General features: G+C 44.5%; 1 protein-coding gene across 1 annotated transcript in view; it reads left to right on the top strand.

Annotated features, from left to right (window-relative positions):
* Nucleotides 1-12,723, top strand: part of NPHP4 (nephrocystin 4) — a 952,546-nt gene that overhangs the window by 858,200 nt on the left and 81,623 nt on the right. Inside the window, exon 26 of the mRNA XM_069239971.1 lies at nt 3,916-4,001. Coding sequence (XP_069096072.1) covers nt 3,916-4,001 — 86 coding nt within the window. The remainder of the gene's footprint in view (nt 1-3,915; nt 4,002-12,723) is intronic.

The following is a 12,723-nucleotide window of genomic DNA, read 5'->3' as shown; positions in this document are numbered from 1 at the left end:
TGTATATACTATTTCAAAGTAAGAAATAGTGTACACAGAGTCCAAGGGTTCCCCTTAGAGGTAAGATAGTGGCAAAATTAGATAATTCTAATGCTCTATTTTGTGGTAGTGTGGTCGAGCAGTAGGCTTATCAGAGGGTAGTGTTAAGCATTTGTTGTACACACACACAGGCAATAAATGAGGAACACACACTCAAAGACTTACTCCAGGCCAATAGGTTATTATATAGAAAAATATATTTTCTTAATTTATTTTAAGAACCACAGGTTCAAGATTTGCAGTAAACACTTTAAATGCAAGGTACTTCACTTAGATACTTTAAGAACTTTGAATAAAATCAATATCATATACAGTCTTTGTAAAAATGGCAATAAGCTATTTTCAAAGTGGACACTGCAAAAATCAACAGTTCCTGGGGGAGGTAAGTAAAGGTTAGATTAGGGGGTAAATTAAACACTTACAAGTCTCGGTTCTGGGGCATAGGCAGCCCACCGTTGGGGGTTCAAGGCAACCCCAAAGTTACCACACCAGCAGCTCAGGGCCGGTCAGGTGCAGAGGTCAAAGATGTGCCCAAAACACATAGGCACCTATGGAGAACAGGGGGCTCTGGTTCCAGCCTGCCATCAGGTAAGTACCTGCGTCCTTGGGGGGGCAGACCAGGGGGGACTCAAGTAGGCACACAAAACACACCCTCAGCGGCACAGGGGCGGCCGGGTGCAGTGTGCAAAGCAGGCGTTGGGTTTCAGGTAGAAAACAATGGAGGGACCCGGGGGTCACTCTAGCGGTGCAGGCAGGCACGGGGGGGCTTCTCGGGACAGCCACCACCTTGTCTAGGCAGAGGGTCGCCTGGGGGTCACTCCTGTGTTGAGGTTCGGTTCCTTCAGGTCCTGGGGGCTGCAGGTGCAGTGCTGGTTCCAGGCGTCGGGTCCCTTGTTACAGGCAGTCGCGGTCAGGGGGAGCCTCCGGATTCTCTCTGCAGGCATCGCTGTGGGGGCATGGCGGGGGTCGTCTCTGGCTACTCACGGGCTCGCAGCTGCCCCAGAGTCCTCCCTGTGGTGTTCGTTCTCTGGATCTCGAGCGGGGGCGTTGGGTGCAGAGTGAGAAGTCTCACGCTTCCGGCGGGAAACGTGCAGTCTTTGGAATTTGCTTCTTTGTTGCAAAGAAGTAGCTGGTTTGGAGCAGGGCTGCTGCTCACTGGAGTTTATTGGTCCTTTAGTCCAGGGCAGTCCTCTGAGGCTTCGGAGGTTGCTGGTCCCTGTCGGATGCGTCACTGGTTGCAGGTTTTCGAAGTTGGAGACAGGCAGGTAGGGCTGGGGCCAAAGCAGTTGTCGTCTTCCTCCTTCTCTGCAGGCTTGTAGGGCAGCAGTCCTTCTTGTTTCTTCAGGTTGCAGGAATCTCGTTTCCTGGGATCTGGAGTGCCCCTAAATACTGAATTTAGGGGTGTGTTTAGGTCTGGGAGGGCAGTAGCCAATAACTACTGTCCTTGGGGGTGGCTACACCCTCTCTGTTCCTCCTCCCTGGGTGGGGGAGGGGCACATTCCTAATCCTAGTGGGGGAATCCTCCAAACTCAAGATGGAGGATTTCTCAAGGCAGGGGTCACCTCTGCTCATGACACCTTAGGGGCTGTCCTGACTGGTGGTTGACGCCTCCTTGTTTTTCTCATTATCTCCTCCAGTCTTGCCACCAAAAGTGGGGGCAGTGGCCGAAGGGGCGGGCATCTCCACTAGCTGGGATGCCCTGGGGCGCTGTAACAAAAGAGGTGAGCCAGGTGTTACAGTTCCTGCAGGGGGAGGTGAGAAGCACCTCCACCCAGTACAGCCTTTGTTCCTGGCCACAGAGTGACAAAGGCACTCTCCCCATGTGGCCAGCAACATGTCTGGTGTGTGGCAGGCTGGCAGAAACTGGTCAGCCTACACTAGAAGTCCGATTGGGATTCAGGGGGCATCTCTAAGATGCCCTCTGGGTGTATGTTACAATAAATTGCACATTAGCACCAATGTGCATCTATTGTGCTGAGAAGTTTGATACCAAACTTCCCAGATTTCAGTGTAGCCATTATGGAACTGTGGAGTTTGAGTTTGCTACCCTGCACTTACATTGTTTAAGGTTTTGCTTAGACACTGTAGGGGAATAGTGCTCATGCACATATGCCCTCACCTGTGGTAAAGGGCACCCTGCCTTAGGGCTGTAAGGCCTGCTAGAGGGGTGACTTACCTATGGCACAGGCAGTGTGAGGTTGGCATGGCACTCTGAGGGGAGTGCCATGTCAACTTAGTCATTTTCTCCCCACCAGCACACACAAGCTGTGAGGCAGTGTGCATGTGCTGAGTGAGGGGTCCCCAAAGTGGCATAAGAAATGCTGCAGCCCTTAGAGACCTTCCCTGGCATCAGGGCCCTTGTTTCCAGGGGTATCACTTACAAGGGACTTACCTGAGTGCCAGGGTTGTGCCAATTGTGGAGATAAAGGTACAGTTTAGGGAAAGAACACTGGTGCTGGGCCTGGTTAGCAGGGTCCCAGCACACTTTCAATCAAAACTTAGCATCAGCAAAGGCAAAAAGTTAGGGGTATCTGCAACAGGGAGCCATTTTCCTACACTCTTCCTTATCCAAATTGTCAAATTGTTGGCTTTTAAGAAGTGCAGGGTTGCTTTAGCATACCTAACAGACTAGCAGACTCTTGATAGTCCTCTTGTTTGCTTCAGCGTTTGTAATTTCTTTAAAATGGCAATTCGTAGTAGGAAAACCATAGATTGGTCATAATTTCAGGTGACAGTCTAGGGCCTGATTCTGCTCTTTATGGCTAGTTTGTACCATATTGATTTATGATATGATAAATTTTATAGGGCGTCTTTTTCTTCTTTTTCATCATGATTTGCCATGTTATTTTATTTGAACATTTTAACGGCTTTTAAATATTTTCAATGTTGTTTAGCTTGGGTTTTTTCTATGTTTTTTTATGATGTTTTTTAAAGATAGAATAAGGATATTTTTAATTGAATTACTACATTTCAGCATAGCACATTTTTTTGTGGAATTATTTGTATGAATTACACATTTATTTTCCGTTTCCTTATTCGTAGTTTATCTTTCCCAGCTGTCAAATAACAGCAGACATTCTCCCCGAAAATAGGGTTGCTAGGTATTTTTTTGATAAACGAGATAAATTAGAAAATGATTTAGTTTTTGTGAGAGACCCTGCTACTTCCTTTAGTGATATGATGCCAGACGTCGTCTCTTCCTCAGCTTTATTTACTGGCTTGATCGATTGGACATCTTATAGGTCCCATTTGATACCTACAGAATCCTTTGAACTGGAGGTATTTCATTGTTGTGCTTCCCAGAACATTCCTCATTAACTCCTATGCTAGACTCGACTCAAGTTGACCAGTTATCTCACCTAAGCGCTAGAGATTTGATTCAGCCGAAGGTTTGTGCTGTTTTTTTCACTTTTGTCCCATCTTTGTTTTTGATAGTCTCATCACTTGGTCAGTGTGGGGATATGTTTCCCTTGCTAGTGAATGCTTCTGAATATTAATGCAGACCTCATGATGGGCAAGGTAAAGTTATGTATCTGTAACACTACCTATGTCACTATGGGAGCAATACTTTTATCTGGACAGTAAACATTGTATATTATTCCAAAATGACTTGTGAAGTCACACACCTTAAAGGATCCACACACAGTCTTCAGAAGTTCAACAAAAGAAGCTTATTTATAAATCACCTCAGCCATGAACTGTGTCAGCCTCTCATCTCTTGTTCTTACTCAAAATCTTGATTGGAACTTTCCCTAAGTAGGAAGAATAAGGTGAGATAAAACTAAAGGAAAATACCATAAAAGTCCTCGTTTATAGAAAACCAAATCATCATTGTAAAGAATGCATCTAATAATATTTTTCTCTTCCTTTCTATAGGGTCCAGGAGAACCACAAGATGTATTTTTGAAAGTATCTGCAGGTCCTAGCCCACAGATAAAAAAGTTCTTTGTTACCATCTATACGTAAGTAGAATAATTAGTGTTATAATTATCTGTAAAATTATTTCAGGTTTTGATATGAAGCAACTGTCCTTATGAATATTATATTTAAATGTGTACAGCATGTCTTCCTTCTTTATTGCTGCATTCACTGGTATGGTATTATATCAATGCCATTTGAAGCTCTGGCTAGCAATCCAAAAATGATGCACTACAGATTAAAATTCTTCTCTGTTCTATAATTTCTTCTAACCACAAATTCCTTGACTTTGAATTCTGCCCGGTGGCATACTTGATCTGGACGTTTTCATACCAACCCCTCCTGCTCGCTGACAGGTGGTGCCATTGGTTCCATGATAACCTTGTGCTGCCCATGAAGTGACATCATAGAACCTAATATAGATGCCTTTCTTTCTCTGTCTTTTGATGTGGTGCTGGAGCTCTGCTCTTTACTTTGTCAGTTTACCTTCTCCAAAACTTGTTTTCTGAAGATATTGTGATAATGAAAATGTTTTTCTCTGAGACCACAGGCTTCAAACCATGTCTTGACAGCACAGCATGAATCAGATGTCTGTAAGCGATACACAGATCACAGATGCACACACTGTGTGTCTGTGGTGTTTTCGGTCTAGGCACAACTCCAAATAATGTGGAAAATGATCCCTGATGCACCCCAAGGTCAACAGGTAGCAGGAAGTGAAACTACACATCGCCAAGTGCAACAAATGAGGTAAGTCATACTTTATGCTGCAGTCATGCTCCAGCTCATGTTACCAGGCCCACTCTGACTTCAGTCCTCATCCTACTTGAAGTGGCCATCCTTCGTAAGTCGAAGACAAAGTTTAGGAACAAGCCTGGCTACATCTGCAAGCAGTACTGGAGGGACTTATTCTTGTCTTGTCACTCCTGCTTTGGCACAGAGCCAGACTCCAACCATGCTTAACCCAAATCCGACCTTAATGCTAATCTCTGATACTGGCCTATCTCTCTTTAGAAGATTATAAAGCCACTGCACAACATTGTATGAACCCCAGACTCTTCCCCAATATGCTTTCTCCCTTAAAACATGGTGACATTGGTTCTTTCCCAATTGGCGTATTTGATCTACTTGTAAGTCCCTAATAACGTGCACTACAGGTGCCCAGGGCCTTTAGATTGAATGCTACTAGTGGGCCTGCAGCACTGGTTGTGCCCCCACATAAATAGCCCCTTAACCATCTCTCAGGCCTGCCATTGCAGGGCCTGGGTTGTGCACTGCCACTTCGACTTTGCATTTAAAAGTACTTGCCAAGGCTTAAACGCCCCTTTTCCTACATATAAGTCACCCCTAACGTAGGCCCTAGGTAACCCAAAGGGCAGGGTGCTGTATAGGTAAAAGGCAGGACATTTACCTGTGAGTTTTATATGTCCTGATAGCGGAAAACTCCTAAATTAATTTCCCACTGCTGTGAGGCCTGCTTCTTTCATAGGCTAACATCAGGGCTACCCTCATATATTGCTTGAGTGGTAGATTCTGATCAGCAAGTAGACAGGTCATATTTAATACGGCCAGAATGGTAATACAAAATCCTGCTGACTGGTGAGGTTGAAGTTTATATTACTATGTTAGAGTTGCCACTTTTAGAAAGTGAGCATTTCCCTGCACTTAAAATTATTCTGTGCCTTACAGCCTGTCTCCAATCCACATCTGGGCTGGGCTGATTGACAGCTCCCTTGTGCATTTCACCCAGACAGCCACAAACACAGGATGCTGAGTCACACCTGCACACATCTGCATACTGAATGGGTCTACCTGAGCTGGAAGGATGGAGAGCCTGACACTTACATTTCAAAGGACAGTGGCCTGCCCTCACACAATGAACTGCCAAACCCCCTATTGGGACTCTGTCCGACAGGATTGTACTGAAAGGGGACCTTATGCACCTCAAAACCACTCTTTTAAGTATCCTCCACTTCAAAGGCACTTTTGGGTATATAAACCTGGTCCCCTGACCCTATCAACTCAGACACTTCTTGGGACAGACACTGCACCAGAACCTGCAACCTGCCAAGAGGAGCTGCCTGGCTGCCCAAAGGACTCACCTGGACTGCTTTGATGTAAAGGACTCTGCCTTGCTGTTGCCCTGCTGCCTTGCTGGCCTCTGGCTGTGCTGAGATGTGCTCTCGAAGGGCTTGGATTGAGCTTGCCTCTTTTTCCTGAAGTCTCAGGGCCAAAAAGACCTCATCTCTGCAAAGAAACTCCTTGTGCAGCGAAAATCGATGCCCAGCCTGCTGGAATTGACGCACAGCCTGCCCAGCAGTGAGAAAATCACTGCATCGCCGAACTGGAACGACGCATCCCGGCTCCCCGAGTTGAGATCGACACAGCATCAACATTGCGACCGGAACTTCGACACACCGGATCTATGCATCGCTGAGCCGGAACGATGCAGCCCGACTTCCTGCAAGAGGAATCGACGCAGCTCCAGCCGTGCAATAGAAACTCTGCTGCATCGCCCATTGGATCGGCGCAACAGCTGTGACTTCGTCCCGCACGCCCAGGATTTCCATGTATTGTCCCTGGGCATCAAAAGACCCCACATCGCAAAGAGGATTCAACCTGCATGCCGGAATTCAATGAAAGCCCTGCCATATGGAAAAGAATCGAAGTATCATCTGTGTGCGTCTGTGAATCCGACGCACACCTAACTTTTTCCATGCATCTCCTCCTCTGCGGTTTTCGTGCGTGAAATTTTGGCGCAAACCAGCTACTTTGTGCTTGCAAGAGACTATTGTTGTATTTGAGAACTAAGACTCTACTTATCATTACAAAAGTGATATTTCAAATTTTGATTATCAAATCTTGATCGTTTTGACCTTAATTTAATCAGATAAATATCCTATATTTTTCTAAACCTGTGTGGTTTCTTTTTGTGGTGTTCTCACGGTGTTATTGCATGAATTATTAGACAAATACTTTACACATTGCCTTCTAAGTTAAGCCTGAGTGCGCACGGCCAAGCTACCACCGGGTGGGCACAGGATAATTTGGATTGTGTCTGATTTACCCTGACTAGGATTGGGATCCCTATTTGGACAAAGGTGTATACCTCTGCTAACTAGAGACCCCATTTCTAACAATGGACATTAATGGCATCCTGGACTAAGACATTATCAGCTCACCCTGTAAATCGGCCAGTGGCTAGGTGTCATAAACCTGCGCCAGGGGAGCCAGCTTTCCTGACCCAGCACCAAACTCCAGAGAACATGCAAATTCTACCAGAAAGGTAAATCCAAATAAATGTTTTACTGTGCCTCCAGACAAAGAGTCAAAAAATATTGATATTTTACACAGGAGCCTTTCCCTCATCCACTTTGGCACTGAGGGCCCTGAAATTTCTGCCTTCTTGGATTCTACACACTTAACTGCTGGGATATGTCCAGTGAGTTATTACTGGCCACCCTAATGAATTGAGGAACACCTTAGCTTAGCTTATCCCAGATGGAAAGAACGCTTCTAAATATGTCTTGGTAGCTGTCTTCGAATTTGTGAGTCATAATCAAGTGAATGATAGGAGACATCTAACTGCAGATTTCTTACTTTAGAATCTCCCCAAGCGCTAGCCTGGATCTGGAAACTTTTTTCCCATAGTATGTCTGCGCGTCAGTAGAGGGCATCGCTCTACTCCATATTTATGTTGTTCACCGGATGTGATGTCAGCAGAGTCTATATAACTCCTACGCCAATGCGCCAACATCAGTTCCCTCTTCTCTGCGCTTGCAACCGAGGTCCGGTAACTGTTGGTTAGGCCATTTTCGGCCTACTTTGACGTTTTCACTGATGGAACAGTATGCTTTTACTGTCCATGTCTTCAGGCTGTAAGCCCTGTGGGTCCCATGGACGACAAATGTCTGCTATGGACCCCCACTCTGTTTGTATGTGGTGCCTTGGAGAGCACCACAACGCCAAAGTGTGTGACTCCTGTTGGCATCTCCATCTGAAAGCTCTGCGGAAGTACCATATGAAGCTTCGAGTGGCGCAGATGTCTGAGCTGTCCTAGCCTTCCCGTTGGTCATGGTCTCCTACTCGTATTGAAGTCCGATCATGGTCCCTTTCAAGGAGTCATCTCACCGACGTCCTTCTCCATCGAAGTCATGTGGTAAGTACTGAAGTAAGTGGTCAAAGTTGCAAAAGTTATCAACTTCCCCACATTCGGCCTCTCACCATTCCTGAGCTGAGGAGTCAGGACCAGTGTCTGGCCCTCATTTTCATCCCTTTCCTGGGGCTGGGGTGACTATGACCAAGATGCGTGAATTCTACAATTCGCTTCATGCTATTTTTGGGAAATCACCTTCCCCTCGAGCGCCTGTGGGCCCCAAGGAGGTGCAAGAGGTCTTGACTGTGTCCACACCGGCAGGCTCGTCCTCGGCTTCAGTTAGGCTTCTGGCTTCAGTTGACAAAGCCATTACGGCACTGGTGCACAGCCCTTCGGGGCTCACACCATTAGCTCCAGTATCCGAACGACTGACTCTAGCGACTTTGCTGGCGGCGCCAATCAACTTTGCATGCCTTTCCCCATTTGAAGTTGACATCACTGTTGAGAATTCACCTTTTCTGCTGTGCTGAACATCAGGTACGGCACCAGTCATGCCAGTTATCCTTGACTGCCCTACAAATTCTGGGGAGTCCCCTCATGTTTGTACGTCTGAGGGACATGGTGAAGAGGCAACGGATATACCACACATTTCACAGGTGGAACAACCTCTTATAGAGGATAGCTGAAAAAGCTACCGCTAGTGGTTTGGATTCTTCCCCAGCCTCACGCCTACTTTTACCTCTGAAGGGTTTTACCTTATTCAGGGGTATTTTTACTTCTTTATGAAGGTATTTATATCTGTTGTGCATTTAGGTGTTTGCCTCATTAGGGTACAACTGTTTTCATTGTTACCTGACTCTACTTCTTGTTGGCTGGGTTCACAATTTATTAAGTGTTGTCAGATTACTGGATATACAAAATCGGATGTATTATTTTTATTTAAGAATCTCGTAATTTTTTTATGTTTTTGTGTAATTAACAACTTTTCTAGGTGATCTGTAGATGAGTCTTATTCAGTACAAGAGTCACATATTCACCTTGGTTTCCGCCACTTCACCAAGTTCCCTTTGGAAAAAAAAATATTTATATATATATAACCGAATGGCCGTCGCCACTAGGTAGTTGTAGTTAGGCCCATGTTTCCATAAAAAAAAGTGTTTTAGCCTATATCTTTGACACCGTTTGATGAATCTTCATGAATGAAATTTTCTTTAAAAAAGTGTGCCGGTGATTCTTGTTGTGTATGAGAAGTTTTGGGGTGACCTGTCAAGCGGGAGTCTGAGAAAAGGAGGAGGAGGGTTAAAAAACGGTGTGTTTCCCGTGTTAATCCCATAGGAGCTTTGAACACAACTACAACCCAAATTGCTGGATGCTGGAATTTGATCCGCAGATTGTGCTTTTGGTTATTTGGTGTAAATCTGTTCAGTCATTTTTGAGATGTTAAACGGAAAATAAGTTTGTATATCTAGGGCCCCGGAGCCTCCTTGACGACTTTGCGAATAGTAAGAGCTCCTGAAGAGAGCTGCCAACACTATAAACCAGGAAGTGCTGGCAGCCATCTTGGGACTCTGCTTCAACCGAGTCCCAGAAAAAAAGGGAAAAAAAGAAAATGGGCCAAGGTAGCTACACCCTGACCCCTTATCTCTGGTGCTCCTACTTCACTTTAATGACAGTGAATTTGTGGGACAACCCCCCTTCCCAGCAACCAACACCTCCCAGAGCTTTAATTAAAATGAATGTGTTACTTTGCACTCAAATATGCATGCAGGAAAATAGATGAAAACATTGTTCCAGCAAGCAGGAAGCTGCTATTTAAAGCAGCTCCCTTATTGTGGGAGCAATGCCAGCTCCTGCAGGACACAGGTATCTGGCAGGACTGCGGGGGCTTTGAGGATCCCCACGCAGTCCTGTCACTCACTCTCTCTCTCTCTCTCTCTCTCTCTCTCTCTCTCTCTCTCTCTCTCTCTCTCTCTCTCCCCTCCCCTCCCCTCCCCCCCCCCCCCACCCCCACCATTCCATGATGGAATGGGAAAGAGAGAGAGAGAGAGATTGTTAATGTAATGGTCACTTAATGCAATGCCTTCAAAGCATCAAACTAGCAAGATGTTTGACACAAATGTTATACTTACCTTTTAATGGACAGCAGACAAGGGTCACTTCTGGCCTAATGGTAAAGCTCTTGGACTGTCAATAGGTTGAAGGTTCAAATCCCAGTATCTCATGACAGTGTGTACACTTATTTTCTAGTGTTTTGACTATTAAGCATTCCTAATGATGGAACATTGAAGTTCTTTTCCCCTCAAAATCTGTAGGTTGAATGTCATAGCTAAGTCTGGACACTGCACAATAAGGAGTCACCTCTGACTTCCATCCTTCTAAGTGAAGTCTGTTTGGGTCCTGATAGAAACAAAAACTCCATATGCTACTGCAGCAAGCAGGGTAGTGTGGGGTTTTGGGCCCTGTCCCAGGAGGCGTTGCAGTTCTGGAAGTGTTTGGGCTCCCAGGGGATCATTCTGATACCCAACCATTTGGCAAGCTTCCTTAATGCTCGTGTGGACAATCTTAGCATACATCATCTGGCAGAGCACAAATGTCATCTCCAAATTTAGGGTGGTTCAAGGAGTCTTTGTATTTTACTGTTTTTTTTTTTTTTATTGTGCATTGTTTTTATAACAAACTATTGCCAAATAAAACAGAATTTGTTGATACTGATAATGATGAGACTCTACCTTTCAGGAGGGACTGAACTGGCATCTCCTCAAAAGACGAGTAATCTGCAGTTGGATGTATCCATCGGAAGAACAAGATACTTACCTTCAGTAGTGCTCCTTTATGTGGTTACCTATCTAACTGCAGATTCTTCACAGCCCCCCTTCTACCCTGTCCTGTGGAGTGGTCTTTTGTGGTTCTGAAAAATCTTAAGCTGGTTGTCGTACCCTGTCACACTTGAAATCTGTCACAGTCGATCCACTTCTGACAATACAGAAGAGATCCAAGGAAGACTGATGTAATTGTGCCAGGGGGTGCTTCCATATAACTGCTAGTCATCACTTCCTAGGGCACCACAAGGTATTCATGGAGCCAGTGGAGCCATCTGTCGGGTTGGGGGAGTGGTTTCTGTGAAAAGTTCTCTATCCAGTCCGGCTCTATGAGGAATTCGAAAGGTGAGGTCAGTTAGAGTATCCACCGCAAAGAGTATTACCAAAGGTCTGTAATTTTTTTTTGTACTAAGTTGAGTATTGTTTCCAACCCTTAAAATCCATTTGGTGCATTTATGTCATGGAACTAGGGGCCAGGCGTATCATTATTTTGAGTAGTGATTACCTAATTGCGATTTTCTGCAAATCATAATTAGGTAATTGCTATTTGAATATATGAAACTCTGTGAGTTTCACTTAGTGTTTCCTAACGGCTCACAAATCGACCTACCTCATTAATATTCGTGAAGGAGGTCACAATTTGCTACCCGTTAGGAAATACTATAATCACAGGGATAGTGACCTACTGGGCTCAGGAGACGACTATATCTGTGAATGCTTTTAAATAACGCAATGTTTTTTTTTAATGCAACCCGTTTTCATTAAAGGAAATCCAGATGCGTTCAAAAAAAGAAAAAATGAAAAGTTTTCCGTGCTACCACTGCCTGCTCTTAAAACATATTTTCGCAGGCATTCACAAATGGGAAGGGGTCCCTTGGGTAAAATGCAGATGATTTGCAACCGCAATTCGGTCACAAAACATTCCTATATACCCCTGGGATTTGGTAGTAGGAAGGGACGCCCTTGAGACGCCCCTTCCTAACACCGAATCGGTATGTATTAGCAGTTCCAAATTTCGATTCCGTAATATGTTATCAGTTCACAAATTGTAATTCATACATATCAAAATGCATTTTTGCGGTCGCAACCGGCCCAATCGGGCAGTTTGCGGTTGCAAAAATGCATGATACATATGGCCCTTGGTATCTGAAGTACCAGTTTATTAATAGGTAGAACTTATGATTTGTGTGTGATAGTATTGAAGATTATTTGAAAGTCTTTGATACATGTGCATTTTCTGTAATTTAGTTATGACCAGTACTGATGCAAAACAAATAAGTTCTATAAACTATGTTTTTAGAATCGTAGCTCAACTTACATTTGTAGAGTGTTCAAACCAGTCACCAGCAATTATTTTGTTGTATTTATGTTTTGACCTATGACTGTTTATCACCAGCCAGTGCTGTTGTCTTGATGCAAAGCATCCTATTTCCTTGGTAAGTTCAAATATGTCAGATACATAAAGTGCCTACTCAGCGTCAGGCCTTTAAATGTTTGTCTAATTATTGATTTTTTTTAGATTAGTTCTCACCGTTGTTGCTGCTTGCACATTGTATGGTTTGTAAATGATGCTTGTATACGTCATTGCAAGTTGTGTTTGTTTGACAAACGTGAATATTCATTTGAGGTTTCAGTCAGTTAATGGCTTATATCCCATTTCTTTGCCTGAAACTCTGTCCTAGCACTTGTATTCCTGAGCACTGCACTCTGCCAACCATAAACGCATCACAATTCCTCAATTCCCTTGCATCCAGTCTTTCTATCTCTCTTTTTCCCCTTGTTGACCATTTTACTGAAATGCTCTCCCACTCGACCTTAAGGCTATTTCTCCCCTATCAACCTTTAACATTG

Source organism: Pleurodeles waltl, chromosome 6 (genome assembly GCF_031143425.1).
Source record: "Pleurodeles waltl isolate 20211129_DDA chromosome 6, aPleWal1.hap1.20221129, whole genome shotgun sequence".
Taxonomy (NCBI): Eukaryota; Metazoa; Chordata; class Amphibia; order Caudata; family Salamandridae; genus Pleurodeles; species Pleurodeles waltl.
The sequence above is the reverse complement of the archived record's forward strand: the minus strand, read 5'-3'. Positions and strand labels throughout refer to the sequence as shown.